Below are 27,470 nucleotides of genomic sequence, written 5' to 3' on the forward strand. Positions count from 1 at the left end.
AGAGAGTGGTGGTGAATGGTGCCACATGCAGCTGGCAACTGGCACCAAAGCTGTGCCCCAGGGAGCAGTGCTGGGCACAGGCCTGTGCAGTAGCCAGGTGGGGTTGGGCTCTGGTGCCAGGCAGGCAGCAGCAGCAGAAGGGGCCCCAGGCTGAAGCTGTGGCAGGGCAGGTGTGGGCTGGCTGTGAGGAGGAAGCTGCTGGCACAGAGAGTGATTGGCACTGGCATGGGCTGCCCAGGGAGGTGGTGGAGTGGCCGTGGCTGGAGGGGTTGGAGCCAAGGCTGGCTGGGCATTGAGTGCCATGGTGTGGTTGTTTGGGCAGGGCTGGGTGCTAGGTTGGCACTGAGTGCCATGGTGTGGTTGTTTGGGCAGGGCTGGGTGCTAGGTTGGCACTGAGTGCCATGGTGTGGTTGTTTGGGCAGGGCTGGGTGCTAGGTTGGCACTGAGTGCCATGGTGTGGTTTGTTGGGCAGGGCTGGGTGCTAGGTTGGCACTGAGTGCCATGGTGTGGTTAGTTGGGCAGGGCTGGGTGCTAGGTTGGCACTGAGTGCCATGGTGTGGTTAGTTGGGCAGGGCTGGGTGCTAGGTTGGACTGGCTGAGCTGGGAGCTCCCTTCCAGCCTGGCTGCTTCTCTGACTCTCTCTCGGTGCAGGTGATTGAGCCCAGCCTGTGTGCAGGAGGTGAGACCATCGCTGCCATCCCAGTGAGGCTCTCAGCCAGGGCTGTGTTCAGCCGCTACAGCCTCAGCCCTGCGGCGCTGCTCAGCTTCGGGGCCATGCTCAGCGGCACCAGGAGGAGCTGCAGCCTCCTGCTGCACAACAGAGGCCTCCTGCCCTTCGACTTCCTCATCTGCAGGGCACAGCAGGCTGCACCCGGGCTGCCAAGGGAGAGGTGAGGGCAGACCTGCAGCAGCCTCCCTGCCTGGGGAGGACTCGCAGCCTGTGTGTGGAGGGCAAGCAGGGCACACAGCCAGGCTGCAGCTGGCATGCAGGGCTCAGCCTGGCAGTGTGTGTGAGGCAGGCAGGGCACACAGCCAGGCTGCAGCTGGCATGCAGGGCTCAACCTGGCAGTGTGTGTGTGGCTGACAGGCAAGCAGGGCACACAGCCAGGCTGCAGCTGGCATCCTGGGCTCAGCCTGGCAGTGTGTGTGAGGCAGGCAGGGCACACAGCCAGGCTGCAGCTGGCATGCAGGGCTCAGCCTGGCAGTGTGTGTGAGGCAGGCAGGGCACACTGCCAGGCTGCAGCTGGCATCCTAGGCTCAGCCTGGCAGTGTGTGTGAGGCAGGCAGGGCACACTGCCAGGCTGCAGCTGGCATCCTGGGCTCAGCCTTGGGGCTCTCACTCCCAGAAGGAGCCTTCCTGCTGAGCTGCAGCACTGCTGAGCTGTGATGCTGGGGGCCACGGGTGGGTGGTGCTGAGGACCATGGGTGGGTGGTGCTGAGGACCATGGGTGGGTGGTGCTGAGGACCATGGGTGGGTGGTGCTGTGGGCCACGGGTGGGTGATGCTGAGGGCCATGGGTGAGTGGTGCTGAGGGCCACAGGAGGGTGATGCTGGGGGCCATGGGTGGGTGCTGCTGGGGGCCATGGGTGGGTAGTGCTGGGGGCCATGGGTGGGTGCTGCTGGGGGCCATGGGTAGGTGCTGCTGGGGGCCATGGGTGGGTGCTGCTGGGGGCCATGGGTGGGTAGTGCTGGGGGCCATGGGTGGGTACTGCTGGGGGCCATGGGTGGGTGCTGCTGGGGGCCATGGGTGGGTGCTGCTGGGGGCCACGGGTGGGTGGTGCTGGGGGCCATGGGTGGGTGGTGCTGGGGGCCATGGGTGAGTGGTGCTGGGGGCCACGGGTGGGTGATGCTGGGGGCCATGGGTGGGTGGTGCTGGGGGCCATGGGTGAGTGGTGCTGGGGGCCATGGGTGGGTGATGCTGGGGGCCATGGGTGAGTGGTGCTGGGGGCCATGGGTGAGTGGTGCTGGGGGCCATGGGTGGGTGATGCTGGGGGCCATGGGTGAGTGGTGCTGGGGGCCATGGGTGGGTGCTGCTGGGGGCCATGGGTGGGTGGTGCTGGGGGCCATGGGTGGGTGCTGCTGGGGGCCATGGGTAGGTGCTGCTGGGGGGCCATGGGTGGGTGCTGCTGGGGGCCATGGGTGGGTAGTGCTGGGGGCCATGGGTGGGTGATGCTGAGGGCCATGGGTGGGTGCTGCTGGGGGCCATGGGTGGGTGGTGCTGGGGGCCATGGGTGGGTGCTGCTGGGGGCCATGGGTAGGTGCTGCTGGGGGCCATGGGTGGGTGCTGCTGGGGGCCATGGGTGGGTAGTGCTGGGGGCCATGGGTGGGTGATGCTGAGGGCCATGGGTGGGTGCTGCTGGGGGCCATGGGTGGGTGATGCTGGGGGCCATGGGTGGGTGGTGCTGAGGGCCACAGGAGGGTGATGCTGGGGGCCATGGGTGGGTGGTGCTGAGGGCCACAGGAGGGTGGTGCTGGGGGCCATGGGTGAGTGGTGCTGGGGGCCACGGGTGGGTGGTGCTGTGGGCCACGGGTGGGTGATGCTGGGGGCCATGGGTGGGTGGTGCTGAGGGCCACAGGAGGGTGATGCTGGGGGCCATGGGTGGGTGGTGCTGGGGGCCACGGGTGGGTGGTGCTGTGGGCCACGGGTGGGTGATGCTGGGCACCACGGGTGGGTGGTGCTGGGGGCCACGGGTGGGTGGTGCTGAGGGCCATGGGTGGGTGGTGCTGGGGGCCACGGGTGGGTGATGCTGGGGGCCATGGGTGGGTAGTGCTGGGGGCCATGGGTGCGTGGTGCTGGGGGCCATGGGTGGGTGATACTGGGGGCCATGGGTGGGTAGTGCTGGGGGCCATGGGTGGGTGATGCCCTGGGCAGTGCTGGGCTGTGTTGCCCTGGCTTTGGCTGATCTCCCTCTTCACTTCCAGCCCACCCAGGCCAGTGGCTCCCAGGGCTGGCAGCCAGGCCCCTGGCAGCAGCCAGGGCAGGCTATGACAGGACACTGGTCCAGGTGTTGCCTCCCTGGGGCAACCTGTGCCAGTCTCTCCCCACCCTCACTTCTTCCTCACATACACTTTCCATCTCCCCTCTGCCACTTCAAACCCATTCCTCCTGCTCCTCCTCCTCCTCCTCCTCCTCCTCCTCCTCCTCCTCCCCACATCTTGTCCATACTCCCTCCCCAGCCCTCCTGGAGCCCACTTCAGCTCCTGGAAGACTCCTCCAAGGTCTCCTCTAAGCCTTCTCCTCTCCAGGCTGCAGAGCCCCAAACTCTCTCAGCCTGTGCTCAGAGCAGAGCTGCTGCAGCATAATGTTTTGTGTCTCCTCCTCCTCCTCCTCCTCCTCCTCTCAGTGCACACCAAAGGAGATCCTCCCAGTGCCAGGCAAGAGAGAGCTTCAGCACAGCCTCTGCCAAGCCCAGCAAGCTGCACAGAGAGGTTGGTGGCTCCTGCTGCCCCAGCACAGCTCCTCCAGCTGCTTGTGCCCAGCCTGGGGGCTTGACATAAAAGCATTGAATGGTTTAGGCTGGGAGGGAGCTCAAAGCTCAGCCAGTGCCAACCACTTGCCATAGGCAGGGGCACCTCTCACTGGAACAGGTTGCTCAAGGCCTCATCCAGCCTGGTCCTGAACACCTCCAGGGAGGTTGGGGAGCACAGAATCACCCAACGTGATCTTTGATCACGTTGGGTGATTCTGTGCTCCTCAACCTCCCTGGGCAACCTGTGCCAGTGTCTCCCCACCCTCAGTCTGTGCCAGTGTCTCACCGCTGCTGCAGCCCTCTCAGCATCTTTGTGGCCTCCTCTGGGCTGGCTCCAACACTTCCATGTCCTGCTTGTGCTGGGGGCTGCAGGACTGCACAAAGGACTGCAGGTGTGGTGTGAGGAGAGCAGAGCCAAGGGGCAGCCAGAGTAAAGTTGGCAGCTGGCACCAGAGCTGTGCCCCAGGGAGCAGTGCTGGGCACAGGCCTGTGCAGTCTCTTCAGTGATGCTCTGGAGCAGGGCACTGAGTCCAGCAGCAGTGAGGCTGCAGGTGGCAGCAAGCCAGGAGCAGCTGTGGAGCTGTTGGAGGGCAGCAGAGCCCTGCAGAGGGCCCTGGGCAGGCTGCATGGGTGGGCAGAGGCCAAGGGGATGAGAGTGAAGAAGGCCAAGGGCAGGTTGTGCACTTTGGCCACAGCAGCCCCAAGCAGCAGTGCAGGCTGGGGCCAGAGGGGCTGAGAGCAGGCAGGCAGAGAGGGCCCTGGGGGTGCTGTGAGAGAGCAGCTGCAGAGGAGGCAGCAGTGTGCCCAGGTGGGCAGCAGAGCCAGTGGCATCCTGGGCTGGCTGAGGAGCAGTGTGGGCAGCAGGAGAAGGGATGTTCTTGTGCCCCTGTGCCCAGCCCTGCTCAGGCCAGCCCTGGAGTGCTGTGTCCAGCTGTGGGCTCCTGAATTGCAGAGAGCTGCTGAGGTGCTGGAAGGTGCTGAGAGAAGGGCAGCAAGGCTGGGGAGGGGCCTGGAGCACAGCCCTGTGAGGAGAGGCTGAGGGAGCTGGGGGGGTGCAGGCTGCAGCAGAGGAGGCTCAGGGCAGAGCTGATTGCTGCCTGCAGCTGCCTGCAGGGAGGCTGTAGCCAGGTGGGGTTGGGCTCTGGTGCCAGGCAGGCAGCAGCAGCAGAAGGGGCCCCAGGCTGAAGCTGTGTCAGGGCAGGTGTGGGCTGGCTGTGAGGAGGAAGCTGCTGGCAGAGAGAGTGATTGGCACTGGCATGGGCTGCCCAGGGAGGTGGTGGAGTGGCCGTGGCTGGAGGGGTTGGAGCCAAGGCTGGCTGGGCCCTGAGTGCCATGGTGTGGTTGTTTGGGCAGGGCTGGGTGCTAGGTTGGCACTGAGTGCCATGGTGTGGTTGGTTGGGCAGGGCTGGGTGCTAGGTTGGCACTGAGTGCCATGGTATGGTTGGTTGGGCAGGGCTGGGTGCTAGGTTGGCACTGAGTGCCATGGTGTGGTTGTTTGGGCAGGGCTGGGTGCTAGGTTGGCACTGAGTGCCATGGTGTGGTTGGCTGGGCAGGGCTGGGTGCCAGGCTGGGCTGGCTGAGCTGGGAGCTCACTGCCAGCCTGCTTCATTCCATGGCTCTCTGGTTGCCCAGATGCCCTCCCGTGCCCTGCTGGCCACACTGCTCTTGCTGCAGCCTCTGCTGCACTCCCCCTGCAGGCTCATGCTGAGCCTTGCCTCACCCCAGCCCCCCAGGCCCTGGTGCCCAGGGGCTCCCAGCCATGGCACATGCATTGCCCACTGCTGAGCCAGCAGCTGCCAGCCCCAAGCAGTGGCAGCAGCTGCTCAGTGCCCTGCTTTGGCTCAGAGCTGGAGCTGTGGAGCCAGGAGGAAGGAGCAGCTCCTGTGCTTGGCAGCTGCTGGCCAGAGCAGGGCTGGCAGTGCCACAGCTGTGCAGTGTCCCTGCTGGGCTCCCACTGCATGGGCAGGAGCTGACCTGGCACTGCCTTCTGCCCTCTGCCAGCGTTTCTCACACTGCTCTCTGCTCTCCTCTTTCACCTTTGGGAGCTGAAGGCTCCTCCACACCCAAACTCCTTCCTCTGAGCCCCTCAGGGCAGCTCCTCCTGCCTTGTCCATCTCCTCTGGGCCCTGGAGTCAGCCCTGCCTGCCTTGGCACAGGGGGGCTGGTGCCAGCTGGAGGCCAGGGGCCAGCTGGAGGCCAGGGGCTGGTGAGCTCCTTGCTGGCACACTCAGGGTGAGGCTGTTTGCCCTCAGGCTCTGCTGGGTCTCTCTCTGCAGGCTCATCTCACCCTGGGCATCTTCACTGTGTCCCCTGCCTTTGGCTGCATCCCTGCTGGGGGCCAGCAGCTGGTGACAGTGGAGTGCTCTGCAGGGCTGCCAGGGGTGTGCCAGGAGCACCTGGGCATTGACATCAGCAACAGAGACCCCAAGGACAACCCCCTTGGCATCCCCTACAAGCTGCTGGCCGAGTCCTGCCTGCCAGGTATGTGCTGCCCAAGGGTTCCTGTGGCCACAGCTGCAGCTGGGCACTGCCCAGAAGGGTTCTGAGGGGCTCTGAGAGTCCCTGAGGGGCAGGGATGGGGCAGGAAGGGTTCTGAGGGGCTCTGAGAGTCCCTGAGGGGCAGGGATGGGGCAGGAAGGGTTCTGAGAGGCTCTGAGAGTGCCTCAGGGGCAGGGATGGGGCAGGAAGGGTTCTGAGGGGCTCTGAGAGTCCCTGAGGGGCAGGGATGGGGCAGGAAGGGTTCTGGGAGGCTCTGAGAGTCCTCAGGGGCAGGCATGGGGCAGGAAGGGTTCTGAGGGGCTCTGAGAGTCCCTGAGGGGCAGGGATGGGGCAGGAAGGGTTCTGAGGGGCTCTGAGAGTCCCTGAGGGGCAGGCATGGGGCAGGAAGGGTTCTGAGGGGCTCTGAGAGTCCCTGAGGGGCAGGGATGGGGCAGGAAGGGTTCTGGGAGGCTCTGAGAGTCCTCAGGGGCAGGCATGGGGCAGGAAGGGTTCTGAGGGGCTCTGAGAGTCCCTGAGGGGCAGGGATGGGGCAGGAAGGGTTCTGAGGGGCTCTGAGAGTCCCTGAGGGGCAGGCATGGGGCAGGAAGGGTTCTGAGGGGCTCTGAGAGTCCCTGAGGGGCAGGCATGGGGCAGGAAGGGTTCTGAGGGGCTCTGAGAGTGCCTGAGGGGCAGGCATGGGGCAGGAAGGGTTCTGAGGGGCTCTGAGAGTCCCTGAGGGGCAGGCATGGGGCAGGAAGGGTTCTGAGGGGCTCTGAGAGTCCCTGAGGGGCAGGGATGGGGCAGGAAGGGTTCTGGGAGGCTCTGAGAGTCCTCAGGGGCAGGCATGGGGCAGGAAGGGTTCTGAGGGGCTCTGAGAGTCCCTGAGGGGCAGGGATGGGGCAGGAAGGGTTCTGAGGGGCTCTGAGAGTCCCTGAGGGGCAGGCATGGGGCAGGAAGGGTTCTGAGGGGCTCTGAGAGTCCCTGAGGGGCAGGGATGGGGCAGGAAGGGTTCTGAGAGGCTCTGAGAGTCCCTGAGGGGCAGGCATGGGGCAGGAAGGGTTCTGAGGGGCTCTGAGAGTCCCTGAGGGGCAGGGATGGGGCAGGAAGGGTTCTGAGGGGCTCTGAGAGTCCCTGAGGGGCAGGGATGGGGCAGGAAGGGTTCTGGGAGGCTCTGAGAGTCCCTGAGGGGCAGGGATGGGGCAGGAAGGGTTCTGAGGGGCTCTGAGAGTCCCTGAGGGGCAGGGATGGGGCAGGAAGGGTTCTGAGGGGCTCTGAGAGTCCCTGAGGGGCAGGGATGGGGCAGGAAGGGTTCTGAGAGGCTCTGAGAGTCCCTGAGGGGCAGGCATGGGGCAGGAAGGGTTCTGAGGGGCTCTGAGAGTGCCTGAGGGGCAGGCATGGGGCAGGAAGGATTCTGAGGGGCTCTGAGAGTTCCTCAGGGGCAGGGATGGGGCAGGAAGGGTTCTGGGAGGCTCTGAGAGTCCCTGAGGGGCAGGGATGGGGCAGGAAGGGTTCTGAGGGGCTCTGAGAGTCCCTGAGGGGCAGGGATGGGGCAGGAAGGGTTCTGGGAGGCTCTGAGAGTCCCTGAGGGGCAGGCATGGGGCAGGAAGGGTTCTGAGAGGCTCTGAGAGTCCTTCAGGTGCAGGGATGGGGCAGGAAGGGTTCTGGGAGGCTCTGAGAGTCCCTCAGGGGCAGGCATGGGGCAGGAAGGGTTCTGAGAGGCTCTGAGAGTCCCTGAGGGGCAGGCATGGGGCAGGAAGGGTTCTGAGGGGCTCTGAGAGTCCCTCAGAGGCAGGGATGGGGCAGAAGAGGTTCTGAGGGGCTCTGAGAGTCCCTGAGGGGCAGGGATGGGGCAGGAAGGGTTCTGAGAGGCTCTGAGAGTCCCTGAGGGGTAGGGATGGGGCAGGAAGGGTTCTGAGAGGCTCCGAGAGTCCCTCAGGGGCAGGGATGGGGCAGAAGAGGTTCTGAGGGGCTCTGAGAGTCCCTGAGGGGCAGGGATGGGGCAGGAAGGGTTCTGAGAGGCTCTGAGAGTCTCTGAGGGGCAGGCATGGGGCAGGAAGGGTTCTGAGGGACTCTGAGAGTCCCTGAGGGGCAGGCATGGGGCAGGAAGGGTTCTGGGAGGCTCTGAGAGTCCCTGAGGGGCAGGGATGGGGCAGGAAGGGTTCTGAGAGGCTCTGAGAGTCCTCAGGGGCAGGGATGGGGCAGGAAGGGTTCTGAGGGGCTCTGAGAGTCCCTGAGGGGCAGGGATGGGGCAGGAAGGGTTCTGAGGGGCTCTGAGAGTTCCTCAGGGGCAGGGATGGGGCAGGAAGGGTTCTGAGAGGCTCTGAGAGTCCCTGAGGGGCAGGCACTGGGCAGGAAGGGTTCTGAGGGGCTCTGAGAGTCCCTGAGGGGCAGGGATGGGGCAGGAAGGGTTCTGAGAGGCTCTGAGAGTCCCTGAGGGGCAGGCACTGGGCAGGAAGGGTTCTGAGGGGCTCTGAGAGTCCCTCAGGGGCAGAGATGGGGCAGGAAGGGTTCTGGGAGGCTCTGAGAGTCCTTCAGGGGCAGGCATGGGGCAGGAAGGGTTCTGAGGGGCTCTGAGAGTCCCTGAGGGGCAGGCATGGGGCAGGAAGGGTTCTGGGAGGCTCTGAGAGTCCCTGAGGGGCAGGGATGGGGCAGGAAGGGTTCTGAGGGGCTCTGAGAGTCCCTGAGGGGCAGGCATGGGGCAGGAAGGGTTCTGGGAGGCTCTGAGAGTCCTCAGGGGCAGGGATGGGGCAGGAAGGGTTCTGAGGGGCTCTGAGAGTCTCTGAGGGGCAGGCATGGGGCAGGAAGGGTTCTGGGAGGCTCTGAGAGTGCCTCAGGGGCAGGGATGGGGCAGGAAGGGTTCTGGGAGGCTCTGAGAGTCCCTGAGGGGCAGGCATGGGGCAGGAAGGGTTCTGAGGGGCTCTGAGAGTCCCTGAGGGGCAGGGATGGGGCAGGAAGGGTTCTGGGAGGCTCTGAGAGTCTCTGAGGGGCAGGGATGGGGCAGGAAGGGTTCTGAGGGGCTCTGAGAGTCCCTCAGGGGCAGGCATGGGGCAGGAAGGGTTCTGAGGGGCTCTGAGAGTCCCTGAGGGGCAGGCATGGGGCAGGAAGGGTTCTGAGGGGCTCTGAGAGTGCCTGAGGGGCAGGGATGGGGCAGGAAGGGTTCTGAGGGGCTCTGAGAGTCCCTCAGGGGCAGGCATGGGGCAGGAAGGGTTCTGAGGGGCTCTGAGAGTCCCTGAGGGGCAGGCATGGGGCAGGAAGGGTTCTGAGGGGCTCTGAGAGTCCCTGAGGGGCAGGCATGGGGCAGGAAGGGTTCTGAGGGGCTCTGAGAGTCCCTGAGGGGCAGGGATGGGGCAGGAAGGGTTCTGAGGGGCTCTGAGAGTCTCTGAGGGGCAGGCATGGGGCAGGAAGGGTTCTGGGAGGCTCTGAGAGTCCCTGAGGGGCAGGGATGGGGCAGGAAGGGTTCTGGGAGGCTCTGAGAGTCCCTGAGGGGCAGGCATGGGGCAGGAAGGGTTCTGAGGGGCTCTGAGAGTCCCTGAGGGGCAGGCATGGGGCAGGAAGGGTTCTGGGAGGCTCTGAGAGTCCCTGAGGGGCAGGCATGGGGCAGGAAGGGTTCTGAGGGGCTCTGAGAGTCCCTGAGGGGCAGGGATGGGGCAGGAAGGGTTCTGAGGGGCTCTGAGAGTCCCTGAGGGGCAGGGATGGGGCAGGAAGGGTTCTGGGTGGCTCTGAGAGTCTCTGAGGGGCAGGGATGGGGCAGGAAGGGTTCTGGGAGGCTCTGAGAGTCCCTGAGGGGCAGGGATGGGGCAGGAAGGGTTCTGAGGGGCTCTGAGAGTCCTCAGGGGCAGGGATGGGGCAGGAAGGGTTCTGAGGGGCTCTGAGAGTCCCTGAGGGGCAGGGATGGGGCAGGAAGGGTTCTGGGAGGCTCTGAGAGTCCCTGAGGGGCAGGCATGGGGCAGGAAGGGTTCTGAGGGGCTCTGAGAGTGCCTCAGGGGCAGGGATGGGGCAGGAAGGGTTCTGAGGGGCTCTGAGAGTCCCTGAGGGGCAGGGATGGGGCAGGAAGGGTTCTGAGGGGCTCTGAGAGTCCCTGAGGGGCAGGGATGGGGCAGGAAGGGTTCTGGGTGGCTCTGAGAGTCTCTGAGGGGCAGGGATGGGGCAGGAAGGGTTCTGGGAGGCTCTGAGAGTCCCTGAGGGGCAGGGATGGGGCAGGAAGGGTTCTGAGGGGCTCTGAGAGTCCTCAGGGGCAGGGATGGGGCAGGAAGGGTTCTGAGGGGCTCTGAGAGTCCCTGAGGGGCAGGGATGGGGCAGGAAGGGTTCTGGGAGGCTCTGAGAGTCCCTGAGGGGCAGGCATGGGGCAGGAAGGGTTCTGGGAGGCTCTGAGAGTCCCTGAGGGGCAGGCATGGGGCAGGAAGGGTTCTGAGGGGCTCTGAGAGTCCCTGAGGGGCAGGGATGGGGCAGGAAGGGTTCTGGGTGGCTCTGAGAGTCTCTGAGGGGCAGGGATGGGGCAGGAAGGGTTCTGGGAGGCTCTGAGAGTCCCTGAGGGGCAGGCATGGGGCAGGAAGGGTTCTGAGGGGCTCTGAGAGTCCCTGAGGGGCAGGGATGGGGCAGGAAGGGTTCTGAGGGGCTCTGAGAGTGCCTGAGGGGCAGGGATGGGGCAGGACGGGTTCTGAGGGGCTCTGAGAGTCCCTGAGGGGCAGGGATGGGGCAGGAAGGGTTCTGAGGGGCTCTGAGAGTCCCTGAGGGGCAGGGATGGGGCAGGAAGGGTTCTGGGAGGCTCTGAGAGTCCCTGAGGGGCAGGCATGGGGCAGGAAGGGTTCTGAGGGGCTCTGAGAGTCTCTGAGGGGCAGGCATGGGGCAGGAAGGGTTCTGGGAGGCTCTGAGAGTCCCTGAGGGGCAGGCATGGGGCAGGAAGGGTTCTGAGGGGCTCTGAGAGTCTCTGAGGGGCAGGCATGGGGCAGGAAGGGTTCTGAGAGGCTCTGAGAGTCCCTGAGGGGTAGGGATGGGGCAGGAAGGGTTCTGAGGGGCTCTGAGAGTCTCTGAGGGGCAGGGATGGGGCAGGAAGGGTTCTGAGAGGCTCTGAGAGTCCCTGAGGGGCAGGGATGGGGCAGGAAGGGTTCTGAGAGGCTCTGAGAGTGCCTCAGGGGCAGGGATGGGGCAGGAAGGGTTCTGAGGGGCTCTGAGAGTCCCTGAGGGGCAGGCATGGGGCAGGAAGGGTTCTGAGGGGTTCTGAGAGTCCCTGAGGGGCAGGGATGGGGCAGGAAGGGTTCTGGGAGGCTCTGAGAGTCCCTGAGGGGTAGGGATGGGGCAGGAAGGGTTCTGAGGGGTTCTGAGAGTCCCTGAGGGGCAGGGATGGGGCAGGAAGGGTTCTGGGTGGCTCTGAGAGTCCCTGAGGGGCAGGCATGGGGCAGGAAGGGTTCTGGGAGGCTCTGAGAGTCCCTGAGGGGCAGGCATGGGGCAGGAAGGGTTCTGAGGGGTTCTGAGAGTCCCTGAGGGGCAGGGATGGGGCAGGAAGGGTTCTGGGAGGCTCTGAGAGTCCCTGAGGGGCAGGGATGGGGCAGGAAGGGTTCTGAGGGGCTCTGAGAGTCCCTGAGGGGCAGGGATGGGGCAGGAAGGGTTCTGGGAGGCTCTGAGAGTCCCTGAGGGGCAGGCATGGGGCAGGAAGGGTTCTGAGGGGTTCTGAGAGTCCCTGAGGGGCAGGGATGGGGCAGGAAGGGTTCTGGGAGGCTCTGAGAGTCCCTGAGGGGTAGGGATGGGGCAGGAAGGGTTCTGAGGGGCTCTGAGAGTCCCTGAGGGGCAGGCATGGGGCAGGAAGGGTTCTGAGGGGCTCTGAGAGTCCTTCAGGGGCAGGGATGGGGCAGGAAGTGTTCTGGGAGGCTCTGAGAGTCCTCAGGGGCAGGGATGGGGCAGGAAGGGTTCTGAGAGGCTCTGAGAGTCCTCAGGGGCAGGCATGGGGCAGGAAGGGTTCTGAGAGGCTCTGAGAGTGCCTGAGGGGCAGGCATGGGGCAGGAAGGGTTCTGAGAGGCTCTGAGAGTCCCTGAGGGGCAGGCATGGGGCAGGAAGGGTTCTGAGAGGCTCTGAGAGTCCCTGAGGGGCAGGGATGGGGCAGGAAGGGTTCTGGGTGGCTCTGAGAGTCCCTGAGGGGCAGGGATGGGGCAGGAAGGGTTCTGGGTGGCTCTGAGAGTGCCTGAGGGGCAGGGATGGGGCAGGAAGGGTTCTGGGTGGCTCTGAGAGTGCCTGAGGGGCAGGCATGGGGCAGGAAGGGTTCTGGGTGGCTCTGAGAGTGCCTGAGGGGCAGGGATGGGGCAGGAAGGGTTCTGGGAGGCTCTGAGAGTCCCTGAGGGGCAGGGATGGGGCAGGAAGGGTTCTGAGGGGCTCTGAGAGTGCCTCAGGGGCAGGGATGGGGCAGGAAGGGTTCTGAGGGGCTCTGAGAGTCCCTGAGGGGCAGGGATGGGGCAGGAAGGGTTCTGGGAGGCTCTGAGAGTCTCTGAGGGGCAGGGATGGGGCAGGAAGGGTTCTGGGAGGCTCTGAGAGTCCCTGAGGGGCAGGCATGGGGCAGGAAGGGTTCTGAGGGGCTCTGAGAGTCCCTGAGGGGCAGGGATGGGGCAGGAAGGGTTCTGGGAGGCTCTGAGAGTCCCTGAGGGGCAGGCATGGGGCAGGAAGGGTTCTGGGAGGCTCTGAGAGTCCCTGAGGGGCAGGCATGGGGCAGGAAGGGTTCTGAGGGGCTCTGAGAGTCCTCAGGGGCAGGGATGGGGCAGGAAGGGTTCTGAGAGGCTCTGAGAGTCCCTGAGGGGCAGGCACTGGGCAGGAAGGGTTCTCAGGGGCTCTGAGAGTCCCTCAGGGGCAGAGATGGGGCAGAAGAGGTTCTGAGGGGCTCTGAGAGTCCCTGAGGGGCAGGGATGGGGCAGGAAGGGTTCTGGGAGGCTCTGAGAGTCCTTCAGGGGCAGGGATGGGGCAGGAAGGGTTCTGAGGGGCTCTGAGAGTCTCTGAGGGGCAGGCATGGGGCAGGAAGGGTTCTGGGAGGCTCTGAGAGTCCTTCAGGGGCAGGGATGGGGCAGGAAGGGTTCTGAGGGGCTCTGAGAGTCTCTGAGGGGCAGGCATGGGGCAGGAAGGGTTCTGGGAGGCTCTGAGAGTCCTTCAGGGGCAGGGATGGGGCAGGAAGGGTTCTGAGGGGCTCTGAGAGTCCCTGAGGGGCAGGCATGGGGCAGGAAGGGTTCTGAGAGGCTCTGAGAGTCCCTGAGGGGCAGGCATGGGGCAGGAAGGGTTCTGAGAGGCTCTGAGAGTCCCTGAGGGGCAGGGATGGGGCAGGAAGGGTTCTGAGAGGCTCTGAGAGTCCTCAGGGGCAGGGATGGGGCAGGAAGGGTTCTGAGAGGCTCTGAGAGTCCCTGAGGGGCAGGGATGGGGCAGGAAGGGTTCTGAGAGGCTCTGAGAGTCCTCAGGGGCAGGGATGGGGCAGGAAGGGTTCTGAGGGGCTCTGAGAGTTCCTCAGGGGCAGGGATGGGGCAGGAAGGGTTCTGAGGGGCTCTGAGAGTCCCTGAGGGGCAGGGATGGGGCAGGAAGGGTTCTGGGAGGCTCTGAGAGTCCCTGAGGGGCAGGGATGGGGCAGGAAGGGTTCTGAGGGGCTCTGAGAGTCCCTGAGGGACAGGCATGGGGCAGGAAGGGTTCTGAGGGGCTCTGAGAGTGCCTGAGGGGCAGGGATGGGGCAGGAAGGGTTCTGAGGGGCTCTGAGAGTCCCTGAGGGGCAGGCATGGGGCAGGAAGGGTTCTGAGGGGCTCTGAGAGTCCCTGAGGGGCAGGGATGGGGCAGGAAGGGTTCTGAGGGGCTCTGAGAGTCCCTGAGGGGCAGGGATGGGGCAGGAAGGGTTCTGAGGGGCTCTGAGAGTCCCTGAGGGGCAGGCATGGGGCAGGAAGGGTTCTGAGGGGCTCTGAGAGTCCCTGAGGGGCAGGGATGGGGCAGGAAGGGTTCTGAGGGGCTCTGAGAGTCCCTGAGGGGCAGGGATGGGGCAGGAAGGGTTCTGAGAGGCTCTGAGAGTCCCTGAGGGGCAGGGATGGGGCAGGAAGGGTTCTGAGGGGCTCTGAGAGTCCCTGAGGGGCAGGGATGGGGCAGGAAGAGTTCCCCCTGCCCAGCCTCCCTCTGCCCTGCTGCAGGGTTGGTGGTGGATGACCTGGAGTGCATCTTCGAGGAGCATCGAGTGTGGAGCAGCAGCCTGAGCAGCCTGAGCAGGGTGCTGCAGGCAGTGCAGCCTGAGGGAGTGTTCCTGGCAGAGCAGAAGAGGTTCCTCTTCCCCCACGTCCTGCTGGGGCAGCAGGCCACAGCTCGCTTCAAGCTGCGCAACGCCGGCAGAGTGCCCTGTGCTCTGCTGCTCTGCCTCCAGCCCAGCTCCAGCAGGGTGAGCACAAGGAGGCCTCTCTGCAGCCTGAGGGGCATCTCTCTCCTTCTGCCCCTTGGTTGTCTCCTTCTGCCCCTTGGTTGCCTCCTTCTGTGGCTTGGTTGCCTCCTTCTGCCCCTTGGTTGCCTCCTTCTGCGGCTTGGTTGCCTCCTTCTGCCCCTTGGTTGCCTCCTTCTGCCCCTTGGTTGTCTCCTTCTGCCCTTTGGTTGTCTCCTTCTGCCCCTTGGTTGCCTCCTTCTGCCCCTTGGTTGCCTCTTTCTGCCCCTTGGTTGCCTCTTTCTGCTCCTTGGTTGTCTCCTTCTGCCCCTTGGTTGCCTCCTTCTGCCCCTTGGTTGTCTCCTTCTGCCCCTTGGTTGCCTCCTTCTGCCCCTTGGTTGCCTCCTTCTGCCCCATGGTTGCCTCCTTCTGCCCCTTGGTTGCCTCCTGCCCCTTGGTTGCCTCCTTCTGCCCCTTGGTTGCCTCCTTCTGCCCCTTGGTTGTCTCCTTCTGCCCCTTGGTTGCCTCCTTCTGCCCTATGGTTGCCTCCTGCCCCTTGGTTGCCTCCTGCCCCTTGGTTGCCTCCTTCTGCCCCTTGGTTGCCTCCTTCTGCCCCTTGGTTGCCTCCTTCTGCCCCTTGGTTATCTTCTGCCCTATGGTTGCCTCCTTCTGCCCATTGGTTGCCTCCTTCTGCCCCTTGGTTGTCTCCTTCTGCCCCTTGGTTGCCTCCTTCTGCCCTTTGGTTCCCTCCTTCTGCCCCTTGGTTGTCTCCTTCTGCCCCTTGGTTGCCTCCTTCTGCCCTTTGGTTGCCTCCTTCTGCCCTTTGGTTGCCTCCTTCTGCCCCTTGGTTGTCTCCTTCTGCCCCTTGGTTGTCTCCTCCTGCCCCTTGGTTGCCTCCTTCTGCCCCTTGGTTGCCTCCTTCTGCCCCTTGGTTGTCTCCTTCTGCCCCTTGGTTGCCTCCTTCTGCCCCTTGGTTGCCTCTTTCTGCCCCTTGGTTGCCTCCTTCTGCCCCTTGGTTGTCTCCTTCTGCCCCTTGGTTGCCTCCTTCCTCAGCTTGGTTGCCTCCTTCCTCAGCTTGGTTGCCTCCTTCTGCACCTTGGTTGCCTCTTTCTGCCCCTTGGTTGCCTCCTTCTGCACCTTGGTTGCCTTCTTCTGCCCCTTGGTTGCCTCTTTCTGCCCCTTGGTTGCCTCCTTCTGCCCCTTGGTTGTCTCCTGCCCCTTGGTTGCCTCTTTCTGCCCCTTGTTTGCCTCCTTCTGCCCCTTGGTTGCCTCTTTCTGCCCCTTGGTTGCCTCTTTCTGCCCCTTGTTTGCCTCTTTCTGCCCCTTGGTTGCCTCTTTCTGCCCCTTGGTTGCCTCCTTCTGCCCCTTGGTTGTCTCCTTCTGCCCCTTGGTTGCCTCCTTCTGCACCTTGGTTGCCTCCTTCTGCCCCTTGGTTGCCTCCTTCTGCCCCTTGGTTGCCTCCTTCTGCACCTTGGTTGCCTCTTTCTGCCCCTTGGTTGCCTCCTTCTGCACCTTGGTTGCCTTCTTCTGCCCCTTGGTTGCCTCCTTCTGTGGCTTGGTTGCCTCCTTCTGCCCCTTGGTTGCCTCCTTCTGCACCTTGGTTGCCTCCTTCTGCCCCTTGGTTGCCTCCTTCTGCCCCTTGGTTGCCTCCTTCTGCACCTTGGTTGCCTCTTTCTGCCCCTTGGTTGTCTCCTTCTGCCCCTTGGTTGCCTCTTTCTGCTCTTTGGTTGCCTCCTTCTGCCCCTTGGTTGTCTCCTTCTGCCCCTTGGTTGCCTCCTTCTGCACCTTGGTTGCCTCTTTCTGCCCCTTGGTTGCCTCCTTCTGCACCTTGGTTGCCTTCTTCTGCCCCTTGGTTGCCTCCTTCTGCCCCTTGGTTGCCTCCTTCTGCCCCTTGGTTGCCTCCTTCTGCCCCTTGGTTGCCTCCTTCTGCACCTTGGTTGCCTCTTTCTGCCCCTTGGTTGCCTCCTTCTGCCCCTTGGTTGCCTCTTTCTGCCCCTTGGTTGCCTCCTTCTGCCCCTTGGTTGCCTCCTTCTGCCCCTTGGTTGCCTCCTTCTGCCCCTTGGTTGCCTCTTTCTGCCCCTTGGTTGTCTCCTTCTGCCCCTTGGTTGTCTCCTTCTGCCCCTTGGTTGCCTCCTTCTGCCCCTTGGTTGCCTCCTTCTGCCCCTTGGTTGCCTCCTTCTGCCCCTTGGTTGCCTCCTTCTGCACCTTGGTTGCCTTCTTCTGCCCCTTGGTTGCCTCTTTCTGCCCCTTGGTTGCCTCCTTCTGCCCCTTGGTTGTCTCCTGCCCCTTGGTTGCCTCTTTCTGCCCCTTGTTCGCCTCTTGCTGCCCCTTGTTTGCCTCCTTCTGCCCCTTGTTTGCCTCTTTCTGCCCCTTGGTTGTCTCCTTCTGCCCCTTGGTTGCCTCTTTCTGCTCTTTGGTTGCCTCTTTCTGCCCCTTGGTTGCCTCCTTCTGCCCCTTGGTTGTCTCCTTCTGCCCCTTGGTTGCCTCCTTCTGCCCCTTGGGTGCCTCCTTCTGCCCCTTGGGTGCCTCCTTCTGCCCCTTGGTTGTCTCCTTCTGCCCCTTGGTTGCCTCCTTCTGCCCCTTGGTTGCCTCTTTCTGCTCCTTGGTTGCCTCTTTCTGCTCCTTGGTTGTCTCCTTCTGCCCCTTGGTTGCCTCCTTCTGCCCCTTGGTTGCCTCCTTCTGCACCTTGGTTGTCTCCTGCCCCTTGGTTGCCTCTTTCTGCCCCTTGTTTGCCTCCTTCTGCCCCTTGGTTGCCTCCTTCTGCCCCTTGGTTGCCTCTTTCTGCTCCTTGGTTGCCTCTTTCTGCTCCTTGGTTGTCTCCTTCTGCCCCTTGGTTGCCTCTTTCTGCCCCTTGGTTGCCTCTTTCTGCCCCTTGGTTGCCTCCTTCTGCCCCTTGGGTGCCTCCTTCTGCCCCTTGGTTGTCTCCTTCTGCCCCTTGGTTGTCTCCTGCCCCTTGGTTGCCTCTTTCTGCCCCTTGTTTGCCTCTTTCTGCCCCTTGGTTGCCTCTTTCTGCCCCTTGTTTGCCTCTTTCTGCCCCTTGGTTGTCTCCTTCTGCCCCTTGGTTGCCTCTTTCTGCTCTTTGGTTGCCTCCTTCTGCCCCTTGGGTGCCTCCTTCTGCCCCTTGGTTGTCTCCTTCTGCCCCTTGGTTGCCTCCTTCTGCCCCTTGGGTGCCTCCTTCTGCCCCTTGGGTGCCTCCTTCTGCCCCTTGGTTGCCTCCTTCTGCACCTTGGTTGCCTCTTTCTGCCCCTTGGTTGCCTCCTTCTGCCCCTTGGTTGCCTTCTTCTGCCCCTTGGTTGCTTCCTTCCTCAGCTTGGTTGCCTCCTTCTGCACCTTGGTTGTCTCCTGCCCCTTGGTTGCCTCTTTCTGCCCCTTGGTTGCCTCTTTCTGCCCCTTGGTTGCCTCCTTTTGCCCCTTGTTTGCCTCCTTCTGCCCCTTGGTTGCCTCCTTCTGCCCCTTGGTTGTCTCCTGCCCCTTGGTTGCCTCTTTCTGCCCCTTGGTTGCCTCTTTCTGCCCCTTGGTTGTCTCCTTCTGCAGCTTGCTTGTCTCCTTCTGCCCCTTGGTTGCCTCCTTCTGCCCCTTGGTTGCCTCTTTCTGCTCTTTGGTTGCCTCCTTCTGCCCCTTGGGTGCCTCCTTCTGCCCCTTGGTTGTCTCCTTCTGCCCCTTGGTTGCCTCCTTCTGCCCCTTGGGTGCCTCCTTCTGCCCCTTGGGTGCCTCCTTCTGCCCCTTGGTTGCCTCCTTCTGCACCTTGGTTGCCTCTTTCTGCCCCTTGGTTGCCTCCTTCTGCCCCTTGGTTTCCTTCTTCTGCCCCTTGGTTGCTTCCTTCCTCAGCTTGGTTGCCTCCTTCTGCACCTTGGTTGTCTCCTGCCCCTTGGTTGCCTCTTTCTGCCCCTTGGTTGCCTCTTTCTGCCCCTTGGTTGCCTCCTTTTGCCCCTTGTTTGCCTCCTTCTGCCCCTTGGTTGCCTCCTTCTGCACCTTGGTTGTCTCCTGCCCCTTGGTTGCCTCTTTCTGCCCCTTGGTTGCCTCTTTCTGCCCCTTGGTTGTCTCCTTCTGCAGCTTGCTTGTCTCCTTCTGCCCCTTGGTTGCCTCCTTCTGCCCCTTGGTTGCCTCCTTCTGCCCCTTGGTTGCCTCTTTCTGCCCCTTGGTTGGCCTCAGGCGTTGGTTGAGCTCAGCCCTGCTGCTCTTTGGTGGGAGAGCTGAGCCCTCCTGAGCATCCCTGCACAGAGAGAGAAGGAGCTGAGCTCGGATTAGGAGGCAGGGCTCAAGGCAGAGCCTGCTGGGGGTGGGCTTGGTCTGCCTCAAGGATCAAGCAGTAGCACAAGAGGAAACAGCCCTGAGCTGTGCCAGGAGAGGCTAAGGTGGGCTTTGAGGCACAATCTGTTCCCTGGAAGTGCTGTCAAGGCCTGGCCCAGGCTGCCCAGGGCAGTGGTGGAGTGCCCAAGCCTGGAGACTCCACCTCTGGAGCTGTGGTGCTGAGGGCCCTGGCTCAGTGCTGCCTTCCTACCCAAACCATCCCATGTTCTGCTGGGGCTGCCTGGCCCTTTCCTTCTCTTTAAAGGCCTGTCCCAGGTTCTTTGCAGGGTTTGCCATGCCAGCCCCAACCTGCCCTACCTGGTGCTGGGAGCTTGCCCAGTGCCAGCTTTGTGCCCTTGGGCAAGCTCAGCACCACCTGGGACTCACCAGCCCCGAGCTGGAAAGAACCTGCCCTGGGCAGCAGGGAGGGAGAAGCTGTCTGGGGGCTGCTCTCCATGCTGATGGCTGAGCCAGCATCATGCTGAGAGCTCTTTCCTCCTGCCCTCACGTTTGGGCCCCCCCAAGGGCAGCAGCAGAGCTGGGGAGGCTTTCAGGGTGGAGCCGGCGCGGATGTGTGTGCCCAGCTGCTCCCACGCCTTTGCCACGGTCACCTTCACCCCACACAGCATCCAGAGCTACCACTGCACCTTCGAGGCTTCCCTGGATGTCCAGGCAAGGTAAATGCACCCCAGGAGATGACCAGAGGGCACCTGCCTGGCAGCTCCTCTCCTCTGGGTGTGGGTGGACCTCTTGGTGACCTGAACGCGTTCAGGAGCCTTAAGTAGAGTCCTTGAGCATCACAGAGATGGGGGGGCTGGAGGGGACAAGGGACAAGGGGAAGAAGCTGGCACCCAGGAGGGGCCAGATGAGCAGGAATCATGGAATCATGGAATCATGGAATCAAGCAGGTTGGAAGAGAGCTCCAAGATCATCCAGTCCAGGGAGTTTCTTGTGCCCCTGTGCCCAGCCCTGCTCAGGCCAGCCCTGGAGTGCTGTGTCCAGCTGTGGGCTCCTGAATTGCAGAGAGCTGCTGAGGTGCTGGAAGGTGCTGAGAGAAGGGCAGCAAGGCTGGGGAGGGGCCTGGAGCACAGCCCTGTGAGGAGAGGCTGAGGGAGCTGGGGGGGTGCAGGCTGCAGCAGAGGAGGCTCAGGGCAGAGCTGATTGCTGCCTGCAGCTGCCTGCAGGGAGGCTGTAGCCAGGTGGGGTTGGGCTCTGGTGCCAGGCAGGCAGCAGCAGCAGAAGGGGCCCCAGGCTGAAGCTGTGGCAGGGCAGGTGTGGGCTGGCTGTGAGGAGGAAGCTGCTGGCAGAGAGAGTGATTGGCACTGGCATGGGCTGCCCAGGGAGGTGGTGGAGTGGCCGTGGCTGGAGGGGTTGGAGGCAAGGCTGGCTGGGCACTGAGTGCCATGGTGTGGTTGTTTGGGCAGGGCTGGGTGCTAGGTTGGCACTGAGTGCCATGGTGTGGTTGTTTGGGCAGGGCTGGGTGCTAGGTTGGCACTGAGTGCCATGGTGTGGTTGTTGGGGCAGGGCTGGGTGCTAGGTTGGCACTGAGTGCCATGGTGTGGTTGTTTGGGCAGGGCTGGGTGCTAGGTTGGCACTGAGTGCCATGGTGTGGTTGGCTGGGCAGGGCTGGATGCTCGGTTGGCACTGAGTGCCATGGGCTGGTTGGCTGGGCAGGGCTGGGTGCTAGGTTGGCACTGAGTGCCATGGTGTGGTTGTTTGGGCAGGGCTGGGTGCTAGGCTGGCACTGAGTGCCATGGTGTGGTTGGCTGGGCAGGGCTGGGTGCCAGGCTGGGCTGGGTGGGCTCGGAGCTCTCCTGCAGCCTGTTCCCTCCGGTGGCTCCCAGCGAGCAGTGTCTCTGCCTCCCGCCCCCTGCAGCCCCGCGGCGGTGCCAGGGCAGAGCCTGAGCTTCGCCATCAGCGGCGCCGGGAAGCTGCCCGAGGTGCGGGTCCTGCGCCCGGCGCTGCGCGACGCGGCCGGGACCCCCCTGCTGCTCTTCGGGAGGCTGCTGCTGGGCTCCTGCCGCAGCCTGCCGCTGGTGCTGCACAACTCTGGAGCTGTCCCTGCCCAGGTAAGCAGCTGCCCGAGGGAGCACTGCCCCTGGGAGCAAGGCAGCAGCTGGAGAGGAGGTGGCAGCAGGTGTGGTTGAGGGCTGGCAGCTGCCCCAGGGCTGGCTGGTGCCCCAGGGCTGGCAGATGCCCCAGGGCTGGCAGCTGCCCTACAGCTGCCCCAGGGCTGGCAGATGCCCTACGGCTGGCAGGTGCCCTACAGCTGGCAGATGCCCTATGGCTGGCAGGTGCCCTACAGCTGGCAGATGCCCTACGGCTGGCAGGTGCCCTACAGCTGGCAGATGCCCTATGGCTGGCAGCTGCCCCAGGGCTGGCAGATGCCCTACAGCTGGCAGATGCCCTACGGCTGGCAGGTGCCCCAGGGCTGGCAGATGCCCTACAGCTGGCAGATGCCCTACGGCTGGCAGGTGCTCCAGGGCTGGCAGCTGCTCTCGGGATGGGATCCATCCAGGCTGGAGGAGAACCTCCTGAGGCTCAGCAAGGCTAAGGGCAAGCCTGCAGCTGGGTCAGGGCAACTCTGAGTGTCAGCCCAGGCTGGGGGAGAGGAGGTTGAGAGCAGCCCTGCAGGGAAGGGCTTTGGGAGTGCTGGTGGGGGGAGAAGCTGGGCAGGAGCCAGCAGTGGGCACTGGCAGCACAGAAGACCAAGGGCAGCCTGGGCTGAAACTGGAGCAGGGCAGAGCTAGGTTGGGCATCAGGAGGGAGTTGTGCCCAGGGAGGGTGGGGAGAGCCTGGCACAGGCTGCCCAGGGAGGTGCTGGAGGCTCTGTCGATGGAGACCTCCAGGCTCAGCCTGGCTGTGTCCCTGTGCAGCCTGCTCTGGCTGGAGCTGTCCCTGCTGCCTGCAGGGCTTGCAGAAGGTGCCCTCGGAGGCTCCCTTCCAGCCCGGTGCCAGCTGCGAGGTGGCACTCCTGTTTCAGCAGGCTTTAAGTCAGCTCAGCTGCACTTTCACCAGGCCCTGCCCAGCATTGTGGTGCCTCCTGCCCTGCCTGCTCCTCCTCCAGTCCTCTCCCAGTGGCTTTGCTCTGCTCTCACTTCAGCCCTGTGCTCACAGCTGCGTTGTGCAAGCTGTGGTGGTGGTGCTGGAGCACCCTGGGCAGCAGTGTGGGCTCATTCCTCTGCCAGGGTGCAAGTGAGCAGAGTTTGTCCTCTCCCCCTTGGCCCCCAGCCCTCAGACATTGATAGGCACTGATCAGATCCCTTCTAAGTCTTCTCTTCACCAAACAGCCCCAAGCCCCTCAGCCTCTCCTCACAGGGCAGGAACATCCCTGGGAGCTATCCTGAGCCCAGCTCAGCTCTCAGCTCTGACTCAAACTGCATCCAGCCAACTCCTGCCCCAAGCAGAGCTGAGTCCAAGAGTGCTTTGGGCTCCTGCTGGGCTGCAAACACCTCCAGGGGTCCCCTGAAGTGCTGCCAGCTCCCCCCACCCCCAGGACTCAACCCCAGCATGGGCAGGAGAAGGCTGAGCCCAAGAGTGCTTTGGGCTCCTGCTGGCTGGCTGTGGGCTCAGGGCTGCCTCCCTGCAGGCTGCAAACACCTCCAGGGGTGCCCTGAAGTGCTGCCAGCTCCCCCCACCCCCAGGATTCAACCCCAGCATGGGCAGGAGAAGGCAGAGCCCAAGAGTGCTTTGGGCTCCTGCTGGGCTGTAAACACCTCCAGGGGTCCCCTGAAGTGCTGCCAGCTCCCCCCCAGGACTCAACCCCAGCATGGGCAGGAGAAGGCAGAGCCCAAGAGTGCTTTGGGCTCCTGCTGGCTGGCTGTGGGCTCAGGGCTGCCTCCCTGCAGGCTGCAAACACCTCCAGGGGTGGCCTGTGCCCACAGCAGTGTGCCCATGCTCTCTTCCCAGGTGCTGCTGGATCTGCTGGATGCAGAGGGAGTTTTCTTCTTGAAAGCCAAGGCCACCACCAAGTGCCTCTACCAAGCTGTGGGCACGCAGGAGGGCTCTGCTGCAGGAGGTAAAGCCATCAGCTGTGGAATGTGGTCACCCAGGCAGGGAAGATGCATGTCCTGCCCCTGGCCTGGCCAAGCAGCAGGCAGATGTTGGCCACAGTTTGTGTCCTGGGGCTCCTGTGCCCACATGGGCTCTGGGCAGGGTTGGCTTCCTCCTAGGCAGCTGTAGGAAGTTCTTCCCTTCTCCTGCCCATGCTGGGGTTGAGTCCTGGGGGTGGGGGGAGCTGGCAGCACTTCAGGGGACCCCTGGAGGTGTTTGCAGCCTGCAGAGAGGCAGCCCTGAGCCCACAGCCAGCCAGCAGGAGCCCAAAGCACTCTTGGACTCAGCCTTCTCCTGCCCATGCTGGGGTTGAGTCCTGGGGGGGAGCTGGCAGCACTTCAGGGGACCCCTGGAGGTGTTTGCAGCCCAGCAGGAGCCCAAAGCACTCTTGGACTCAGCTCTGCTTGGGGCAGGAGTTGGCTGGATGCAGTTTGAGTCAGAGCTGAGAGCTGAGCTGGGCTCAGGAGAGCTCCCAGGGATGTTCCTGCCCTGTGAGGAGAGGCTGAGGGGCTTGGGGCTGTTTGGTGAAGAGAAGACTTAGAAGGGATCTGATCAGTGCCTATCAATGTCTGAGGGCTGGGGACCAAGGGGGAGAGGACAAACTCTGCTCACTTGCACCCTGGCACAGGCCCTGGGGGCACAGGGACAGACTGCAGCACAGGGAAGTGCACCTCAGCAGGAGGAGGAAGAGCTTCTCGAGTGTGAGGGTCCCAGAGCCTGGCACAGGCTGCCCAGAGAGGTTGTGGAGTCTCCTTCCCTGGAGCCTTCCCAGCCCTGCCTGGATGTGTTCCTGTGCCACCTCTGCTGCATTCTCTGCTCCTGCCCTGGCAGGGCTTGGGCTGGAAGCTCTCCAGAGCTCCCTTCCAGGCTCTGGCATCCTGTGACCCTGTGTGCACTGTAGTGGCACTTCAGTGCCTCTGATTATGGCACAGAATCCCAGAGTGGTAGGAAAAGAGCTCTGGGATCACCCAGTCCAAGCCCCCTGCCCCAGCAGGGCACCCACAGCAGCCTGCCCAGCAGCACAGTGCCCAGGGTGGGCTGGAAGCTCTGCAGAGCAGGAGACAAACCAGAAGGGAGGGAGGAAGGCAGCAGAGCTCAGCAGTGGCTGGCCTCAGTCTCAGGGTCATGGAATCCCAGGATCCAATCCCATGGTTTGGATTGGAAGGGACCTCTGGAGCTCACCAACTCCAAGCCCCTGCCCCAGCAGGGCACCCACAGCAGCCTGCCCAGCAGCACAGTGCCCAGGGTGGGCTGGAAGCTGTGCAGAGACTCCACAGCCTCTCTGGGCAGCCTGCTTCAGGCTCCAGCAGCCTCACACCAAACAGCTTTCTCCTGCTGCTGCTCACATGGAGCCTCCTGGGTGCCACTTTGTGCCCACTGCCCCTTGGCCTGTGCCTGGGCACCACTGAGCAGAGCCCTGTGAGCGTGGGGTGGGGGTGGGTCTGGAAGCACTGATGTGCCAAGCTGTGCTCAGAGGCAGCTGGCTTCAAGCTCCTGTTCCTCCCCTGTGCCTGCCTTGCCCCTGGTGTCCTTCCCCCCGCAGAGAGGCAGCCCCACACTGCTTGCCTGCTGCTGCAGCCCGGGCAGGCAGCAGAGTTCCAGGTGCTCTGCAGAGCCAGCCTGGCCCAGCGCCTGCGGGGGCAGCTCCACCTCTCCGTGCTGGACAACCCCTACGAGGAGAGCAGCGTCAGGCTGCTGGGGGAAGGCTACGAGGATGACTTCAGCCTGGACAGCACCCAGGGACGGGTGGCAGAGAGCCAGGAGCAGCTGGAGGAGGAGGGCAGAGAGGGTAAGAGGCTGCCAAGGTGGAGCAAGGAGGAAGCAGCTCCAGGGCTGTGCCAGCTCCAGAGTCAGATGGAGCCCAGCCCCAGAGCAGCCTTGCTTGGGAGCTCCAGGGCAGGTGCCCTGGCACGGGAGAAGCTTGCAGGCTGGCAGGGAGGGGGCACAGAGGGAGGTTTTAGCTGAGGGCCTCTAAAAGGAGCTGTGCCAGCCCATGGGGGTGCTGTGAGGAGCACATCTGAGCATCTGTGCCCTCTCTGGGGGTGGGTTGCTCAGTGGGCAAGGGCTTAGCTGGGTGGTCACATCCAAGAGGTCACCAGCTGGGGGTCCAGGTGGAGACTGGTGGCAAGCAGTGGCCCCCAGGGGGCCACATGGGGACGTTGCTGCTCGGTGTCCCCATCAAAGGCACCGAGAGCAGGGGTGCAGGCAGCCTCAGCAGGCCTGAAGGTGACACCAAGCTGAGTGGTGCAGTTGGCACACCTGGAGGACGAGACCCATGCAGAGCCAGCTGGGCAGGCTGCTGAAGTGTGCCCACCTCAACCTCCTGAGGGCCAGCAAGGGCAAGTCCAAGGCTCTGCCCCCGGGTTAGGGCTCCCCCTGGCCTCAGTGCAGGCTGGGGCTGGAGAGCAGCCCCGAGGAGAGGGGCACTGGGGGCACTGGGGGTGCAAAGCTGGCACCGAGCACTGCCAGCCCAGCCCCAGCCCTGCCCTGGGCTGCACACCCCAGAGGAAGGGAGGCTTGGAGGAGGCAAGAGTTGGACCCCCCTGTGTCCGTGGGGTGAGGGGGCAGGTGACCTTCACCTCTGGCTCTCCTTGCCCAGGGGATCACCTCCAGCTGGGGCACTGTCCCGTGGGCACCCCCTGCACGGCCACCTTCACCCTCACCAACCGCAGCGAGGGGCAGGTCCTGCGCTTCCACTGGCAGCCCGAGGGCCCCTTCCACTTCTCCCCCCGGGTGAGTTCTGCTGCCTCTGCCTCTCCCTGCTGCTCAAACCCTGCCTGCCGAGCTCCTGCAGCCCCCAGAGAGCAGGGAGAGCCTCTTTCGGTGCCACCTAGGAGGTGCCATCCCTGCCCTCGCTGGGCGCGGCTGGCAGCCCCCAGAAACGGCTCCAGGGAGTGGGAGTTGGCATCTCCTGGTGGTTGTCTTCTCCTTCAAGCCTCAGAGCAGCACTCAGGAAGATGCAGGCTCACAGGATTCCAGCAGGGAGGGGCTGGCAGGGACCTCTGGGATCAGCCACTCCATGCCCCTGCCCCAGCAGGGCACCCACAGCTCAGTGCCCAGGCAGGGGTTGGTAGCTCTGCAGAGCAGGAGGCTCCACAGCCTCTCTGGGCAGCCTGCTCCAGGCCTCAGCAGCCTCACACCAAACAGCTTCCTCCTCCAGTTGGAACCTCCTGGGTGCCACTTTGTGCCCACTGCCCCTTGGCCTGGCCCTGGGCACCACTGAGCAGAGTCTGGCTCCAGGCTCTTGCCCCCCACAGCTCCTTCAGCCCTTGCTGAGCACTGCTCAGCTGCCCTCTGGGGCTGCTCTGCTGCAGGCTCTCAGCCTCTCCTGCTGACAGAGCTGCCCCTGGCACAGCTGCTCACCACCCCCAGCCCTTTTGCTGCCCGCCCAGGCCGTGCCAGTGGTGCCACTTTGCTCTGGGCTCTCCATTTCTCCCCAGGTGGGACACCTCCACCCAGGCTGTGCCAAGGACATCACAGTGACCCTGAAATCAGACACTGAAGTCACCTTCAGAAGGCACCCAGTGAAGTGCCAGCTGTCCAGGATCTCCTTCCAGCTGCCAGCAGAGCAGGTGCCCGACTGGGACGACCGCCTGGGTGCCAGCCAGTGGGTGGGCAGCACCCAGGGCACGGCTCCCAGGGGGCCTCTCAAGAAGCAGGTGAGAAGCACAGCAGCAGAAGCTGCCTCAGCTGCCAGCAGAAGAGCTGCCTGCTGGCAGCAGAGCCCCCAGCTCTGCCTGGCTGAGCAGCTCCTGCTCCCTCCTGGCACTGGGTGCCCACCCTGAGGAGGAGCAGCAGGCCACAGCCTGCTCAGAAGGGGGCACACAAGGTGGGGGAGGCCTCTTGGGCAAGAGAGGCTTTGGGCATGGGCAAACCTTCTGCCAAAGGCTGGAGCCTTGCAGATGTGCTGGGTGGGGAGGGCACCTCTGGAGCTCACCCAGTCGTGAGGAGGAAGAGCCAGGACCTGGGAGGAAGGCAGCAGAGCTCAGCAGTGGCTGACCTCAGTGTCAGGGTCATGGAATCCCAGGATCTCAGCATGGTTTGGGTTGGAAGGGACCTCTGGAGCTCACCCAGCCCAAGCCCCTGCCCCAGCAGGGCACCCACAGCAGCCTGCCCAGCAGCACAGTGCCCAGGGGGGGTTGGAAGCTCTGCAGAGACTCCACAGCCTCTCTGGGCAGCCTGCTCCAGGCTCCAGCAGCCTCACACCAAACAGCTTTCTCCTGCTGCTCACATGGAGCCTCCTGGGTGCCACTTTGTGCCCACTGCCCCTTGGCACCACTGAGCAGAGTCTGGCCCCAGGCTCTTGCCCCCCACAGCTCCTTCAGCCCTTGCTGGGCACTGCTCAGCTGCCCTCTGGGGCTGCTCTGGCTGAAGAACAGAGCTGAGGATTGGCCTCGGCCAGCAGCACAGGGAGGGGATTCTGCCCCTCCAATCTGCTCTGCTCAGCCCTCCCCTGCAGCACTGCCTCCAGCTCTGGGAACCCAGCACAGGAAGGGCCTGGAGCTGCTGGGCAGGGGCCAGAGGAGGCCACCGAGAGGCTGAGAGGCTGCTGGAGAAGCTCTGCTGTGGGCACAGGCTGGCAGAGTTGGGGCTGTGCAGCCTGGGGAGGAGAAGGCTGCAGGGAGAGCTGAGAGCAGCCTTGCAGTGCCTGAAGGGGCTGCAGGGGAGCTGGGGAGGGACTTTGGGCAAGGGCTGGCAGTGCCAGGAGGAGGGAGAATGGCTCTGAGCTGGGAGAGGGGAGAGGGAGAGTGGAGAGGAGGGAGGAAGTGTTGGCAGTGAGGGTGGGGAGAGCCTGGCACAGGTTGCCCAGGGAGGTTGTGGAGCAC

At 64.0% G+C, this 27,470-nt stretch overlaps 1 protein-coding gene across 1 annotated transcript in view; it reads left to right on the forward strand.

Annotated features, from left to right (window-relative positions):
- Positions 1-27,470, forward strand: part of HYDIN (HYDIN axonemal central pair apparatus protein) — a 197,935-nt gene that overhangs the window by 136,106 nt on the left and 34,359 nt on the right. The window contains 10 exon segments of the mRNA XM_064159820.1: positions 652-890; positions 3,345-3,429; positions 5,747-5,951; positions 14,084-14,325; positions 19,117-19,268; positions 20,468-20,660; positions 22,501-22,609; positions 24,188-24,433; positions 25,244-25,377; positions 26,085-26,303. Coding sequence (XP_064015890.1) covers positions 652-890; positions 3,345-3,429; positions 5,747-5,951; positions 14,084-14,325; positions 19,117-19,268; positions 20,468-20,660; positions 22,501-22,609; positions 24,188-24,433; positions 25,244-25,377; positions 26,085-26,303 — 1,824 coding nt within the window.

The sequence above is a fragment of the Pogoniulus pusillus genome, chromosome 20 (genome assembly GCF_015220805.1).
Source record: "Pogoniulus pusillus isolate bPogPus1 chromosome 20, bPogPus1.pri, whole genome shotgun sequence".
Classification (NCBI taxonomy): Eukaryota; Metazoa; Chordata; class Aves; order Piciformes; family Lybiidae; genus Pogoniulus; species Pogoniulus pusillus.